General features: G+C 37.9%; 1 protein-coding gene across 1 annotated transcript; it reads right to left on the bottom strand.

Moving 5' to 3' along the window:
- Positions 1–1,514: 1,514 nt before the first annotated feature.
- Positions 1,515–17,287, bottom strand: LOC310637668 (carboxymethylenebutenolidase homolog; the record flags this gene model as incomplete). Its single annotated transcript, XM_083358171.1, has 5 exons — positions 17,032–17,287; positions 12,146–12,253; positions 7,517–7,659; positions 4,902–4,993; positions 1,515–1,700 (listed from the first exon to the last, which is right to left on the bottom strand). Exons 1-5 carry the CDS (start codon positions 17,244–17,246, stop codon positions 1,515–1,517), a joined length of 744 nt encoding a protein of 247 aa, XP_083214297.1. The 5' UTR covers positions 17,247–17,287.
- Between the last annotated feature and the right edge of the window lie 157 nt (positions 17,288–17,444).

The raw sequence follows: 17,444 nt of genomic DNA on the forward strand, positions 1-17,444 counted from the left end.
TCCCTCGGGAGAAGGGCGGTATATAAATATAATAAAATAAATAAATAAATAAATAAATAAAAATCTGAAAGCTTCAGTAGTTGAGAAAATGCTGGTGGATGAGATTGGAAAGTGAAAATCTACTTCAAAGCCATTGAATTACTTCTCCTCTGGAGCACTAAGACTATTCAGCTAGCTTTAGAAAGCATGCTCGATTAAGAGAGTTTCTTGGAAATCTTAATATAATTTGCACTGAAATTAGATGGGTGAGGAATCTTTTGGAATACAAACTGCCAACCAGAAATATTTGCATTTGCCTTTCTGAAGACAAATTGCTGTAGTAGGCTATTCACACCATGGTTAAGTTTTATTTAGTTGCTACCTAGTTTTTTTCCACACATTACTTGTGAAATGTTTACTTATAATTTTCATTGTAAGCTGCAAACAAGTAGATATTTTTTTAAAAAAACAAAATAGTAAATGAAAGTTAGAACTTGATTAAGTTAGATTGATGGACTGTCAGATTATATCTCATCTCCGCATACTTTTAATGAACTTCTACAATTTACAGCTGGTTATACCTCCATCTGCCTGGTAATGAAAAAAAAACTCTTTTTTGCAATATGTTTTATTTATTTTTTTAAGTTTACAGTTCATAAGTGCTTAATAAACAATGTGCTGTCTAGGTCTTATCTTAATAACATGAAGTAAAAAAAAACTTACTCAAAGTCAGTGTGAGAAAATATTTTTTACTTGGATATACAGTATATTATTTAAGTTTTAGGTCAAATTATATCACCAGCTCAAGTATTCCTAATTTAGTTTTAAAACTCTCAGCTTTCCATTATTTGGAGAGAGAGAAAAAAATTACAAACATCTTATCCCTTTGGTGTTTTTTTTAAATAGTGCCTTATTTTTTACTTTGCGCCTTTTTAAAAAGTTTGTCTCCTCCATCTTCAAAAAAGATTGTACTTATAGAATTATATTGCCTTGGAATTAAACAAAATTTAATTTGAGATGAACTCTAATTTTGAATGCAATGCTTTATATTGCATCAGAGATAAATAATTATATTTCTGTTATCACTGATTAACTACCACAAAGCAGGACTTAGGGAAGAAAGATTATAGGGACAAAGTGTATGTCTTCAAGGTGATGTCTAATTTGAGTCTAGACCAGCACAAGCAAAGACATAGAGAAAATTGGATATTTGCAGCCCAGATATTATAGTGGTAGTAGAACTAAGACCCAAAGCTAAGTGTATAAATGGTCAATATTTTTACACAAAGATAACACAGTATATAACGTAGAAAAGATCTTCAAGTATATACAATTTTCCATAGGAGTAATGGAGTAATATGATAATGAATCTATTAATGACAGATATTCAATGGTTATTATTGCCATATCTTTCAAATGCATTTTCCCTTCTCCAGATTCTAATAGGCATCCCTACAATCTTTACAATAACTTTTTTTTGAAACAAATAAAGGACATTTTGTTGTGGAAGTTAGGGGACTATGGGATATATTGCTTTAATACATAATGTATCTGTTCAGCCATTGTATTAAATCCATTCTTGCTTCTTCAGCATATGGCACATCTTCAGGCTTCATGTCTTCAGGCTTACACTGCGCAAAACCATGAACTTGTCCAGGATATACTTTAATTTTATAGTTTACTGTACAATATTCTGTAAGTTTTTTCTCCAGCAAAGAGATCTGTAGCAGAAAAAATATATTACATATTTACAGTAAATTTTAACATTACACTTTTAAAATTATTTGTTTGCATATAACCTGGATTCTTTGACAATTTTGCTTAAACATCAAGGCTACCTGAACTGAAGTTAAGCAATACTACTTTAAATACCATTGATCTTATGACCTCTGACTTTTTAAAAATCATATCCAAATAGGAATATGCTTTCTGCACCTGGTGATAATGCAGTTGGACAAGATGCTCCAAGAGATCTCTGACAGCTTTGGAATTCTTAAATTTAATTCCTCAAATAAAATTGCCAGCCTGGGATCCTCATGCAATGTAGTCAAGGATTCCACAAGAAAATATGATGAATAGCAGTGATTGTGCTTTGAAAGGAAACCAGGAAGTGGCTCTCCTTCTTCCAACACTTGGGAAATATGGGGTACATATGTATCAAGAAGCCAGGCGGAGCTGGAACTGAAAAGGGTAGATACAATCCTATGCAGTGGTGGGATTCAGCCAGTTCATTCCACTTTGGCAGAAACACTAGCTAAATTTTTGTTGCCTAGGCCCAGAATGGACTTCCAGAAGCGGCATCCACACAGAGAACCAGTTGTTCACATATTTGAATCCCACCACTGATACTAGGGCATTTTGGATCCTTGTATAACAGGAAGATGATGGAACGTCAACACTCTGGACTCAATCTATATGATAAGTACAGGTAGTCCTTGGATTACAGTGGCAGTTGGGACTATAACAGCTAAGCAATGTGGTTATACAGCACAACCTCACTGTTGTGGCCCCAAACCCGTGCCTATCCTAACTCAGGAAGAGGACTCTGAGGATGATGGGGAGGAACTGGCAAGGCCTCCCTTTCCGGGACCCTCCCCTCTGGCAAGGCCTCTGTCTCCATCTGAAGGCCGAGAGGAGCAGTCTGGGAGTAGCCAGGCTGGGACGGAGCTTGAGCAGCTGCAGCAAATACAGTCTAGTGAAGATGACTCATGGCTAGACCCTCAAGAAAGACGCAGGGCCAAGCGTTTGCAGCAACGTAGGATGAGAAGGAGGGCCAGGGAGTAGCTGAGTCATTGAGCCACACCCCACAAGGTACAAAAGGGGGTGTGGCTGCTCTCAGAACTTTGTGACGAACAATTAATTCACCACAGCTTCTGGTCACGTCTGTCAGATTTCTCTACCTGTGTGAACCCTGGTCTGGATTTCGTGACTACGCTTCTTCATTTCTGCTTTTGGGTTTGTTTGTCTGGACTTTCTTGGAATTACTTGTTGGCAGTTATCTCATGTTAGTGAACTTTTGAGATAACTAGCTTATTTTTGGCTGACTGTGGGTAGCTTGCTGCCAAGACTTTATCGGACAGCAATTATATTGTAATATAAAGAATTAACCCTTTTGTTTCGTACCTGCTTGTCTGGCTGTTTGTACCTTGAGGGAGGGGGAACAGAACACTGACATCCGCAATCCTGGCAGTCCCTGTTGACATTGTTAAGCAAGGACTGTACAGGTTTTAAATAAGGACCTCACATAATTGTATTGTGGGAAGAGATGCTGAAAGCATGTCCCAGTCAAGTAGGCAGGCAGGCACTGTAATGTATTGGGCTTGCTTGTTAACACCACGTGGTAACGGCTGGTAGGCTGCTAGAGCAGAGAGCTAGCTAACGGCTCTCAGCATCTCAGACAACCCATCTCCAGCGCTGCAATTGGTTGCCCCTAGGCGGCAATAGGTTGCTTCAAACCTATTGGCCGCCGCCTAGGGGCCAGGGTATAAATTGCTGCATCTGCAGCCCTGTTCTCTAGTTCAGATCCTGCAAGCAATAAACCATGATCTTTTTCTGAACTCACTCACCTCGTCTTCATTCCTGTGCAACGAACCCAGTAAACAACAAGTACTATGGAGTATGGGTAGGTGCTGTTGGTGAGTGTGATGAGTACCTGTGGGTGGATGAGTACCACAGGCAAGCACTGCACATCTTGGCTCAGAGTGCTGGCTCAGCACTCAGATAGGTGCTCTGAGCCAGCACTAGTGAGTGGGGGGGGTGTCAAGTGAGCCACTACAGAGAACAGGCAGAGTAGCAATAGCACTTAGACTTGTATATCGCTCCACAATGCTTTACAGCACTCACTAAGCAGTTTACAGATGTCGGCACATTACCTCCAACAATCTGAGTCCTCATTTTACCAACCTTGGAAGGATGAAAGGCTAAGTCAACCTTGAGCCAATCAGGATTGAACTCCTGGCTGTGGGCAGAGTCAGCCTTCAATACTGCATTCTAATCACTGTGCCGCTATGGCTCCATTCTCCATGATATTTGGGGACTTTTTGGAAGAAAAAGCAATCTTTCTTCATTGACTTTGCTTGTAGGAATCCAAGAGGGAAGCTTGCAAATGGTGATCGTGTGGCCACTGGATGCTGCAAGTTGGTTGCCAATTGCCCAAATTGCATTCATGTGACTGGGATGCTGAAACGGCCACAATTTTTGAGGACAGTCATAAGTACCCCTTATTCAGTGCTGCCATGACTTTGAATGGTTGCTGAATGAGTGATCCTAATCAGAGGACTACTAGTAAAACGTATATAACAGAAACATCATAATTTTTAAAATCTGATTGTTTTGAGCAAGCCAAACTCTGAACGTCAAGTGTAGGCAGCCTAATAATTTTCAGTCTTTGGAAAAGGGACGCATATACAGAATGATATTGTACAATTAATATCTCTGAGCACACAATGAGTAGAATACATGCTTTGGAGTAATTACACCTTGTATTGCAGGGGAGGTTTTTAGGAAAATCTCACATTTTAGCTATCTTCTGCTTGTAAGCATTTATTTTGTCACTGACAGTCCTGTTCCTATTAAAAAATCTGCTCATTATTATCCTTGCTGAAAAGCATGTGGACAGGAAAATATTAAACTGATTTCAAATGATTTCTCCCTCTGTGCAGGAATTCCCTTCTTCCACATAAACACAATGTACCGTGGGTGAGCAGTTGTTTTCAGCTGGGGCTCCAATACCACATTAATTGCTGCTAGGTAAATGTTCCCACTGGTTATTCTACAGTAAGAGCAGACACATTTTTCAGAATGATTCTTAAATGAAAATAAGGATCCCCTGCAATGCTTATACCTCATTTCCACTAATTCTCTAAGTGTATTGCAGAGATATCAGTCATAAAGCTATTTAGAATCTGAAAATAATTATTTACCTGTTCAAGAGAAATGGTGTGATCTTTCTCGCCAAAAATGAAAAAAGTAGGATTCAGTAAATTATATCTAGTTTCAGAATCTCTAATAATTCCTAAAAGAAGAGAAATTACATTAAAACTACATTTTTTCCAAGGCAAACTATATAATTAGAGGACGAATACTCCATTGATCTTAATTATTATGTTATTTGATGATGATGCAGACATTTTAAAGTATAATTTGAGACTCAGGTGGTTCTGCAGTGATTTATGTGGGTACAGTTTCAATATGAGCTGCAGGGCCAAGGACATCTTATATATATACCTTATTTATTGATTTTGAAAACAGAATTTAGTGACAGTCAATTCCTGTAATTTCTATGATTACAGGTGTGTCCCCAATTCCTAGAATGTACTAAATTATATAGATCACCTGCCATAGTCCTATTAAAAATGTATTATTTTCTCTGCAGTACATCCAAGATACCAGTTCCCTTTCAGGATTGCAAACCTGCACCAGCTTGATATGTACAAAAAGAATTAAACTTTGGGCTTTCAGTAGATTGTTTCTGCAATTATTTGAAGAGCGTGAGTTGTAAAATATATTTACAGACTTTGGGGCATATATTTGGTTTCTAAAGGGCATACACTCTTCACAAATCAAACCACCTGTGGAACAGTCTAAAGAATGAAGAAGCAGTGTGTACTATGCAAATATTATGATGCTCAGTCTTGTATTGAATCTACAAAAAAAATAATTTCAGCCATCATTTTACTTATTTGTATTTGTCATTTATGATATAATGATGAAATAAACCACTTTTATAAAGCTTTCCTATCTATCTGCTAGTATTTTTATTTGCCAGGGGTGATCAGTGAGAAGCTGTTCATATTTTTGGCATAAATAGATGAAAAATTATTATAATAGCATTACATTGAGGTAAATCAAAGGAACTATTTTTGTTACTTGCAATAAGACTGCTTCTGTTATTTCCACTTTTTGAAAAGAAATATCAATAGGCTAGCCAAAGGATACATTCCAGTATATACAACATAATATTTTGCATGTTTACTTCCCCTTCTCTCAGATAAACACACATACAGTAGGATATTCCCTTGGGCAATACCTGTGCTTATGCTGGCTTGACATGATGGTAATCTAAGATATATTCCCTAACTATACCAGTCCTTTGCTGCCATACACTCTTGCTTTTATATTTCAGAAAAGCACTTGTTAATGGGTGGGTCTTTCTGAACATCTGTGTGTTTGTGTGTGTGTGTGTGTGTGTGCGCGTGTGCGCACACATGCACATGTGCATGCACGCATGTTGTTGGGTTAGGGGGCTGTGCAGGTTTTTGAGAGCTTGGGCCGAAGCCTTTCAACTTAAGTACCCTTGAAAAACAGTGAGACAACCCAAGAGAATATCCTACAGTATATATAGCTAGTCCTTGACTTACAACCATTCATTTAGTGTCCATTCAGTTACAACAGCACTGAAAAAAGTGACTTGTCTGTTTTTCCCAGTTATGAGCGTTGCAGCCTCCCCATGGTCATGTGATCAAAATTCAGAACCTCGGCAACTGACTCATATTTATGATGGTTGTAGTGTCCCAGGGTCATGGGATCACCATTTGTGACCTTCTGACAAGCAAAGTCAATGGGGAAACCAGATTCAATTAACAACTGTGTTACTAACCTAAACAACTGCAGCGATTCACTTAACAACTGGGGCAAGAAAGATCCTAAAATGGGGCCAAACTCACTTAACAACTATGTTGCTTAGCAACAGAAATGTTGGGCTTATTTGTGGTCATAGGCTGAGGATCACCTGTATGATTATTGGGGATAAGGAGAAGTAAACATTCATAAGATTATGTTGTATATATTTGATAATAAAACAGGAATGTATTTTTTTTTCATCTTACTGAATTTTCTTAAGTTTTTCTGAGAAAAGTGGAAATGACAGAAGCAATAAAATCTTGGGCATTTTCCTTCTTCCCAGGAACAAAAACAGTTCGCTGCTTTACAAAAACATACAAGAAAAAGTAGGAAGCAAAGAAAATAGTAGAGTAGAAAATAGTATTTTTTTTTTAAAAAAAAAGCATTTCTGCTGATTTTAAACAATCTTCTATTTGTAAAACAAGAGTTAGAGCCATTACACTATGTCAGAACACATGTTTTTTTTTAAAGGAGCTTTTAAAAACATGATCAGCAGGCTGTCAATGACTCAGCTGAAAGAGTGTTCTTTCCTCTGTGAACTGTCCAACAAATTGCAACAGTTACCTCAGGAACAAACTGAAGCAGGTTATTTGAAATGGATAAAAGCTTAAAGGAGACATAACATACAAATGTGTACTTCAAAAGTGAAATACAGCAGAAAAATGCAACCTGAGGTCTCGGACAGTGAGTTTGGATGATAACATCCATTTTTGCCTTCCAGAAGAAATTGTGTGCCTGTCTGGTAATGGGGCAATTAGACAACATATGTAGTGTAGATATGCCCCTTGTTTGTGAGAGAGACAGAAACAGAGCATTCAGCTTGTAAAAGTTCTTAGTGCAGTTTATCCTTACGAACAACAATTTAATACTGTTCAAATATTTAGAAACTGAAAAATTAATAAGCGTCCTTTGTTACCGTAGAGGGAGACTCCAGCCTTTAATTTGGGATTTGTTAGCATCACATGATGTACAGCCATTCCACCCCAGGAAAATCCAACAATACCAATCTTGATTGCATTATACTGCTCTTTTAAATAGTTCAAGACCGTATCAACTGTCCTAAAAAAAATGAGATGCATAAACAAAAGTGGAGTTAACAAACTCCACGGTTATCAAAATGTATCTTCCCTACTAATTAAAAACAATTCTTGTAAAACATTATCCACCCAGGTGCTGGTTTCTTACAAGGATGACAATACATTACCAAGTCCTCAGAATGGATTTCCTGAAATTAAATGCCAGTTGTGAACAACCTATTGTTGCATTTGATATTCATTTACAAATAAATGCACCAATGACAAATACTTTATCATATTCTAGAAAGCTGAAACCCACATTAATTGAAATTTTATAACCTGCACAACTACAACAGAATGTTGGAGTCTTATTATCCCTTTGCCCTGTTTAATCACTTTTATAGAAAATTAGTTTTTTTTTAAACTGTTCTTCTTCCTTTACTTTGGGAAGCTTCCAAAATCTTTGTGTTCAGAGAGCCAAACAGCAAGGATAGGTTGCCTTGGTACTGGAGTATGTCTTAATTTGAGTTGAAGGTGGCATATTATGAAATGCCTTGCTCATGCCCCAACCTGCTACTTTTAGGTAAAGGTAAAGGTAAAGGTTCCCCTGCACATGTGTGATAGTCGTTTCCGACTCTAGGGGCTGGTGCTCATCTCCGTTTCAAAGCCAAAGAGCCAGTGCTTATCCGAGGACGTCTCCGTGGTCATGTGGCCGGCATGACTAGATGCCAAAGGCGCATGGAACGCTGTTACCTTCCCACCATAGTGGTCCCTATTTTTCTACTTGCATTTTTACGTGCTTTCAAACTGCTAGGTTGGCAGAAGCTGGGACGAGTAACAGGCGCTCACTCTGTTACACGGCACTCGGGATTCGACCCGCCAAACTGCCGACCTTCTGATTGACAAGCTCAGCATCCTAACCCACTGAGCCACCGCGTCCCTTATGCTACTTTTAGCTATCATTAACTGCTCATGTCCACTGAATTCCATTCCATTCTAAAGGAATTTTAAAAAATGCAAAGTATCCAAGAAAGGTGTTTTTCAATAAACACAATTGGCAGAATTCTGGTCTACAGATTTACTTGAAAAGATGTCTGATAAAATCCATTGTTTGATAAGCCAAAGTACTGAACTGTTTTACTATTACAGACATATTAAAATGTTAAGAACATGACGTATATTTTTGAACTTCCAATAAAATTTATTTTTTTAAAAAAATATTTTTTTAAAAAAATGTCTTGGTACTATTTTAAATCTTTATAAAGATGCCTATTTTTAACTTGCATAATGAAGTTTCAGTGGCTGCTGATTTTGGTGATTCTGTTGCATTAAGTATAAGATTTTAACAATAGAGAGAGAGAGATTTAAAATCACTCTAGGTTTAAAAAAAGCCATTAAGTGAATATATTGTATATGCAAACAAGAAAGGAGAAGAGAAATGGAACTACAGTATATATATTTTTTTCTACATTCAAAACAATGCAATACAGGTAGACCTCAACTTACAAAGTTTGTTTAATGGAAAAAATGAAAAAAGTGCATTGTGACCATTTTTCACACTTATGCGTTGCAGCCTCCCCATGGTCACGTGATCAAAATTCAAAGGCTTGGCAACTGACTCCTATTTATGACGGTTGCAGTGTCCTGGGGTTATGTGATCACCTTTTGCGACCTTCTGGCAAGCAAAGTCAATGGGGAAGCCAGATTCACTTAACAACCGTGTTATTAACACCTGCAGTGATTCACTTAACAACTGTGGCAAGAAAGGTCATGAAATGGAGCAAAATTCACTTAACAAATGCCTCACTTAGCAACAGAAGATTTGGGCTCAATTATGGTCATAAGTTGAGGACTACCTGTATGTGTGGCTATATAATTTAGAGGTAATTTTTTTCATGAAAACATTGCTTGCATCATCCTTCATCCAATCACTTAGTTAGGTTGTACAGTTCACCAATAAAAATGGTATAGCTTCACAGAGATATGTAAACAGGGGTCCCCAACCTGTGATCCATGGCCCACTACCAATCTGTGGCCTATTCGCAACCGGGCTCCACAAGTGGCTGGGTGGTGGATGCCTGTTCATGCCCACGCACAGCCCCACTCATGTGAGAGTCGTAGGCCCTCAGAGCCCAACTGTGCAGGCCTCACATGACTGTCACAGGTGCTCTCAACCCCACTCACATGAGCAACCTACCCTTCCCACAAAACTATTCTCTTTCCCCCCTCTCCTCCCTCCGGGCCACCAACCCGGAAAGGTTGGGGAAACTCTGATCTACAAGTCTAGATGTAACTTGCAGCACAAGAGTAACACTAAAAATCTCTAGTGTGTGATATATTTTCATTTCCCCTATATATGCAATCTTAGACAGGTAGTGAAGCACCATTCACACATTAGGTCACAGCAGATGTCAATACTAACCTAACCAATCCTGGTTGATGTATAAAATGCACAGTAATTGAATGAAGAAAATATTTTGGAAGCAGATGAACAAGAGGTTTGTATCTGGGTGACTAACGAAGAAAAATGATGGGAGAAATATTGGAGAAATGTGTATAGAAATGATAGTTATATCTTCCAGAACTGAAATAAGAACTTTAAATATTGATGTTGAATAATGATAAAAATGATCTCATGATTGTTGAGAGAATGTTGAATGCTTTAGGCATGGGTGGCATATCAAAGAGCAGTTGTGTAACTTATTTAAAGTGAAGATTGCATCTCTGCCAAATGATTAGAATAATGGCATTTTTGTTATACAAACAGAAAAGAAAAAAAGTGCAAAATCTACTGTGGGATTAGTTTATTAAGAGTGCATGGCAGAGCATGTGGCAAATTTCTGACTGAAAGTGTGTAAGTGGTGACAAAACAAGACTCTGAGAAGCACTGTATAAGAGAGGTGTATTATACCAGGAAAGGAATGTAGAGATTTTGTTTCTCAGCAGCCTACTGAGAAGTGCATAAATATCAACATTCATTATATACTGGTAGTTTAGAGAAAGTATACTGTATTATAAAATGAATAGTAGATTGAATAATGGGCCATTTCATGAGACGAGGGAATTGAAGATTGGTTGTTAAATATGGTAAGAGTGCTATGTGGTAGAAGACCATATGTGAGACTAAATGGAATACTTAGTGAACAGATGAATATTGAACATGGAGTAAGACAAGGATGTGTATATCCCTTTGCCTGTTTAACCCACCTATGCATGAATGGATGTTTGTTTTGATGTTAGAGGTGCTAGAGATGAATGAATGTGAATGAATCTGTGGTTGATTGACCTCTCAGAAGAATGGCAAGTTAATGTTAGAAGCATGATGGATCTGAAAATATATTTAAGTCCACGTTGTTTGTGTTTGACAATGGAAATGGAGTAAATTATCATAAGCTACAAAAAATGGTGAATCATTAGATCAAGTAGATGAATTGCTGCCCAGGTACAGTAACCCCATCCATAACAGAATGTTTATTAAGGATGATGTTTTTACATGCAGTGCTTGGTTCCATGTGGTACCCATTCTTTTGTGAATAGTGTATTCTCAATATTGCAGAGCGAGATAAAAATCTTCAGTGCAAAGAAGAATAAATCTGTTTAAAGCAGTTGATTGTATTTTAACAACATGAAGGTGAATCCTTTCTTATATGTAGCATGTCATTGTTTTTTTCCTCCCTTTCTATGGCTTAATGGCCATTTTTCTTCCATGTCTCAAATGTCAAAGGTCAACTTGTTGTTGCAACTGACATTCCTGTCTTGAGAAATTCTGGCTTCCGTTGTGTATAATACACTGACGTAGTTTGGTTAGATAATGAAAATGATCAAAATTACAAAGTAGATAAATGAAGAAAGAATGAATTGGCCAAGGTAAAGGAGAAAAGCACAGAAAATCATGGTTGAACGCAATCAATGAGATCCTGAACAAGAAAAATAAAGAAGTTTATACAAGAAAATGTAATGTAGGAACTGGTGTACAGATATGGTGGAAGCGAAGAGAGTTTGCAAAGATAGAGTGAGGTGTATTGTTAGAGTGAATTGTATTGGTATAAATTAGGTTTATAATTCCTTTTCTCTTTATTTGCTTTCTTCTACTACTTAATCTTTTTCGGTGCTTCACCTAAGGTGCTCAGCAACTGGTCTGCATTTGAATCAAAAGTGTGGAAGGCTGGAAGGGATCTTGGAGGTCTTCTAGTCCAACGCCCTGCCAAAGGCAACGTTGTTTAATCTGAAAAGAAGTTGTATGATGGTATGCAAGTATGTACGCATGCTTTGCTGAATCCAATGTAAATGACAAAAATAAATAAATCCTAAAGCTGCAAAACATTGATCCTTCTTTCACTTGTTGTGAAGCTAATGCATATATTTTCTTAAAGGGTATCAAGGGTATCAAGGCTGCAATCTTCTCTCCCCTGCTCTATGCTTGCCTTTCCATTACAAATATTTTTCTGGTTTTGCTTAATTAACATGTTTTCCTAATCAGACACATACTGTATCAGTTGCATTTACTTTTAAATAAATACTAATCTTACTTGTCCACTTTCGTGGGATCTCGATCCTTCAACCAGTCTCCAAAATTCTGCCAATGATCATTAGGTGTCCAAGGTACCTTTCCCAGAAAAAAATCTGGGCAGATGGTTCTGTAGAATATTGCATTAATAAGTTATTTGAAGGTTTCTGTGACAGTTGAATTACCAAGCTCTTTATTTTTCCTTTTTTATTTTTCTACAATACTCTAAGTTATCTAAAACATTAAGAGTGTTATTCATGTCCAATCAACACTATACAAATATCATTGCATTAAAACAATATGTATGGTATTTACAACAACATAGAAACAACACACACACACAAACACGTACAAAACACGCTAGGTCTTAAGAAAGGAACAAGCATGAAGAAGATTAGGTAGATATTTATTAAATTTGTATACTCCTGACTCTCAGAAACTCTATAAATTGTTAAAAAAACGTAAAAACAAAATATTAAATTTAACCACTAAAAATGAAGTTAAATAATACATTTCTAATTTTTAATATATCCAGCAATTTTCTTACTTAGAAGGAATTTCCACTAAATGCAATTAATCTAATGCTTAGATCAGCATTTCTTAAACCTTTTTCTCTCAGGAACCTTTCCCACTTTCAAAAAGTACAGAGGACCCCCTTGACTTCCGGTGGCGACGCGACGCCAAAGACAGCCGTTTTCGGGCTGCCCGCTCCGCAGCTGTGTTTTTCCATCGTAAACAGCGCCGATCAGCTGTTTAGATGGATTTGAAGCCCCCTCCTCGGGAGAAGAGGAGGGGGTGAGGCCCCAGGTAGGGGTTGAGCTCTCTGGGGCTGCCTGAGCTGAGAGCTTGGGTGGCTGAAGGATGAGCCCCCCCGAAGCCTGGGTTGCTCCGAGCTGCGCAACGCCTCTGCTCTGGGATTATTGGAGCAGAGCCAGGCGTTAGCAACCACCCCTGCCAAATGGAAATACTTTTGATTATCAAGAAGCAGGCAGAGCGATACAGGAGGTCAAGGTGAAGTGGACTCTTTATTTTTACTCTCTAGCTCAATGGATTTTATAGCTTCAAAGTGAAACTGAGTAATAAGTGAAAGTGGGGGAAGATGGCGGCTAAAACTTCTAAAGCTCTTCGGAATGTGGGGTCTTCCCTGGTGCAACAGACCTCATTGCAAGCTTTGCTTCCTCCTGCATCTGCCCCGGCATTAACGCTTAAGGATTTACAAGATGCTCTTGGAAAGCATGTACAATTGATGTCTGATATGATGGATGAAAAGTTGAAAAAGCTGGAGGAGAAAATGGAGAAAATGGAGAAATTGGAGAAGAAGATAGAAGAGAAGCTGAGAGCAATGAGGGTGGACGTTTTGTCTAAGGTTGAATCCGTAGCTGAATGTGTGCTACAGCTGGATATAAAAGTGGAGGATCTCAGTCAAAAGAACTCTATATTAGAAGCAAAGGTATTAGAAAATGAAAATATAAGGGATAAAATGGACGAAGAATTGAGCCTTGTTCAGTATAATCAGATGCAGCATGCTAAGAATTAGGGGTTTAAAGGAGAATGGTAAAGAAGATTTAAAGCAGCTGATTTCTGAGGCTCTGGAAGGGGTACTGGGCCAGTCAGCATCTGAAATTGAGGGAAATATGGACAAAGTTTTTCGTGTAAATTCATGGATTGCAAGACAGAGGAAGTTACCCAGAGATGTGGTGGTCTATTTTACAAAGAGAGCAATGAGAGATGAAGTTATTCAAGCTGCTTATGATACTAATTTGGTACTGGCTGAGCAAGAAGTTTTGGTTTTAAAAGAGATCCCTCCGAAGATCCTAAGGAGAAGGAAAGATTTTGCATTTCTGGTATAGGAACTTAAGAAATGTGATATTAAGTTTAGATGGGAGATTCCAGTTGGATTGGTGGCGACGTATGAAGGTAAAAGACATCGTTTGGTTACTGTGGCTCAGGCACGTGATTTTTATAGTAATGTGTTAAAAGCAACCCCCCTATCATTTTTGGAAGTTGCAAAAGGATACGGTGGGGGAAAGCCTCAAGATGTTACAGATAGACAGACAGAGGACAATGGTGTTGGAGGGGATCAAGTCACAGTTTCATCGGTTGCTGCAGGAGGCCAGAAGATGACGCGTGCCGCCCTAAGAAGAGCGAGACGAGAGCAAGAGCAAGATCAGCAGAAAGTTATGGAATCTCCAAAGCGTGCTTACAGTGAAGATGTGAGAGAGGAGCGGTCTAAAGAAGTTTTGGGGGTCATGACAGAGGTGCTCCAAAAGTTTTGGGGCGTTAAGATTGCTGATTAATTTTTAGATTAGAATGTCAATGGAGTAAAATTATTATAGAGGAGAAAGAAGGTTTTTTTTCTTTTTTTTTCTTCTTTTTGTTAATATTTTACACAATTTAAGATTGCTTGTTAGAAAAGTATATTAGGGTAATGGACTTAAAGTATGTGTTGAACTAAGAATTAACAACAAGTTGTCTTACTGCCTTTTTAATATATTCTTTGTATTTGAACTTTTATTTGAACTTAAGGATGATTTGGAACTGCGAGACATTTGGCGTGATACGTGCAAGAACTATTTTTGATCGTAGTTTAGTTTGGTTGGAGATTATTAAGATTAACAGAGATAGGCGCTTTTGGCGTGTAATTGAGAATTTGTTTGGAAATTAGAGAAAGGTGGGAGAATGCAAATAGCAGGTGAAAGTTTTTTTCTTTTTCTTTTCTTTTCTTTTTTCTTTTTTTTGAAATTAATATGAATAAGGACTGGGATTAAGAAAATTTATTTTGAGTAAAGCTTTTTTTCTGTTTTCCTCTTTTTTTTCTTTACTTTATTTGTAAAGTTAATATTGTTTGTATTCATTTTATATGAGCTAGAGAGAGATAGAATTTATAGTTTATTGTTGATAACATAGGGGTGTTTATGTTTGTTTTTTGATTTTATGCCCTGTATTTAGCTCTGGGAAGTCGGGGGGGGGGGGAGGGAGTGGGGGAAAGGGACAGGGAGGGTTGGATAGGGGTGGGGGAGGGGGGGATTAAAGTTAAAATGTATTGTAAAACTTTTTAAATAAAAAAAAAGTACAGAGGACCCCCAAAAGAGATTTTGTTTGCATGGGTTATAGTGTATTAAAAATTAAAATGAACATATTCACAACCATTACCACTTCTCATGATTGTTTGATGGGATTTTAATATTGTATTCATTTTAATATTGTATTCTTTTCAAAGGAAGGCTGCCAAATAATTTTGCTTTTGTGAACCCAAAAAAACTGGTTTATGTAATCTCTTTATGATTGCAGCTTTAGTGGATATATTAATAATAATATGCATTAAGCCTTTGCATTATATTTGGACATAAAAGAGGTCTATTTCCTGGCAAGCGGCACCATCTGGCTGGGAGATTTTGTTAAAGATTTTGTTAAACTTCTTGGTCCCATCTATGCAGGTGCAATATATAGGCATGATTCTGCCAACATTAATTTTATTTTAGTGGGGGAGCTGTAAATATAATAAACATTTTGTTGGAAAAGGAAGCTGAATGGTTTTTAAAACAATTATTTGGGGTTGTTCTTAGAGCTCTGGTACACAGTTTGGCCTCTTGAGAATGGGAATTAGAGGATGACAACAGCCTTGGTTTGGGGTGACAGCTATGAGGAGTCTACACACATGGATCCAGGATGGCTCCTGGTTTCAGAGGAGTTCTGGACAATGTCTCAGTGTAATAGACTACCACAATAAGAAAATTGTGTGAATGCCCCAAACAGAGATAAGAGTTTCCTTGAAGGATTGCCTCATGGCAATAATGCTGGCAATATGTAGCTATTGTTCCACCCTTACTGCATCTGCAAAATACTAAGCTGTGTCTATTTTTAGAATATCCCCATCGATTGTGGGGAAGGAGAGTCCTAGGGAATACTTACAGGTCTGCTGCGTGGACTGCGTGGGCTGTTCTAGACATCTTTTATATACTGTAAGTCCTTTGGATTTTCTCAGAGATAGAATCTGGCTGTATTGGTTCTATGGAGTTACCCAAGGAATTATCTGGGGAAGAGTTTGTACCTGTTGACTCTGATGAAGTGAGCAGACTCCTTCGAACCGTGAGTTTGGCCATTTGTGTTTTAGATCCATATCTCTCCTAATTGATTAAAGTCTTTTAGGAGATGAACTGTCATTAGATTCATGCAGAGATGAATATTTCTTTGCAAGAGGGATAGGTCTGCCTGCCTTGAAAGAATCAGATCTCTTCCCCTCCTGAAGAAGCCAGAACTCTGGATGGTGCCAGAGTTGGTGCAGACTATCTGCAGAACTGCTTGTCTTCAGTCTTCTCTGTCCATCCACCAAGGCTAGCAAGGAAAATACACCCTGGGCCCCTTCCCTTAAACACTATTATCTTGTTGGATCCAGGACTCATGCCTTCTCTGTGGCAGTGCCTGCCTTATAGAACAACTGATAGCCTCAACTCTATTTGCCTTTCCTTGTGCAATAAAGAGCTGGCCGTTAAACATGCTCTGCTGGCTAAGGTCATTTTACTGTCAGTTGAAATTGCTATTTACGACATGCCATCCTGAGACATTGCTGTAAGACTGCATAGTTTAAATAAATGATTACATGTAGGCTTTAAATTTTTTTTTAAAATTGCTACATTCCTGCAGGGCAGTGTTGATTACATAAGCTAAATAAGAATACACATATCTCTATTTGCTATCATGCAATTTATTCATACTTCTAAATTAGGTCTACTATATCTGGGCTGAAAAATATGACTGACACTAGGCAAAACAAGTGCCTGTGTCCCTTTCCTGCAGTCTAAAGGCTGGTCAGACTGTTGTAGCACAGGTATGGTAGTCCTCACCATTTATCGCTGCCCTCACTTATACATTTTTTACATTCTTGGAATAATAGGAACCCATGCTTACGTGTATCCATTGGAAGCAATTATATCAGCAACATATCTAGTGTCTGGGAATTGCCACCCAAATATGTCATGAACCAAAATCACAGCTTTGTTTGTATCAGAAGCAGGTTGACAAACATATGCTTTGATGTTCTGAATTTGCACTTCCTGGCCACGCCCTTTATAATTCCTTCTTCTTCCGATGTCATATTGGAAAGGCAACTCTCCACTGGTCATTTTAAAAAGCTGAAAGAGAAACGCAATAATTAGTCTTAATCCCCACAAAAGCCATAACAACACCAAAGATGGGAACAGAAAGAAAAAAATAAAATGAAACCTCACTGACAATTATGTGACTTTTCAGATTTTGTCTTTTTAAAGGAAGGGAACAACTTCTCTCACCAGGAGTAGGAATCAGCTACTCCCAAAAGTCAG

The sequence above is a fragment of the Vipera ursinii genome, assembly GCF_947247035.1.
Source record: "Vipera ursinii genome assembly, chromosome: 3".
Taxonomy (NCBI): domain Eukaryota; kingdom Metazoa; phylum Chordata; class Lepidosauria; order Squamata; family Viperidae; genus Vipera; species Vipera ursinii.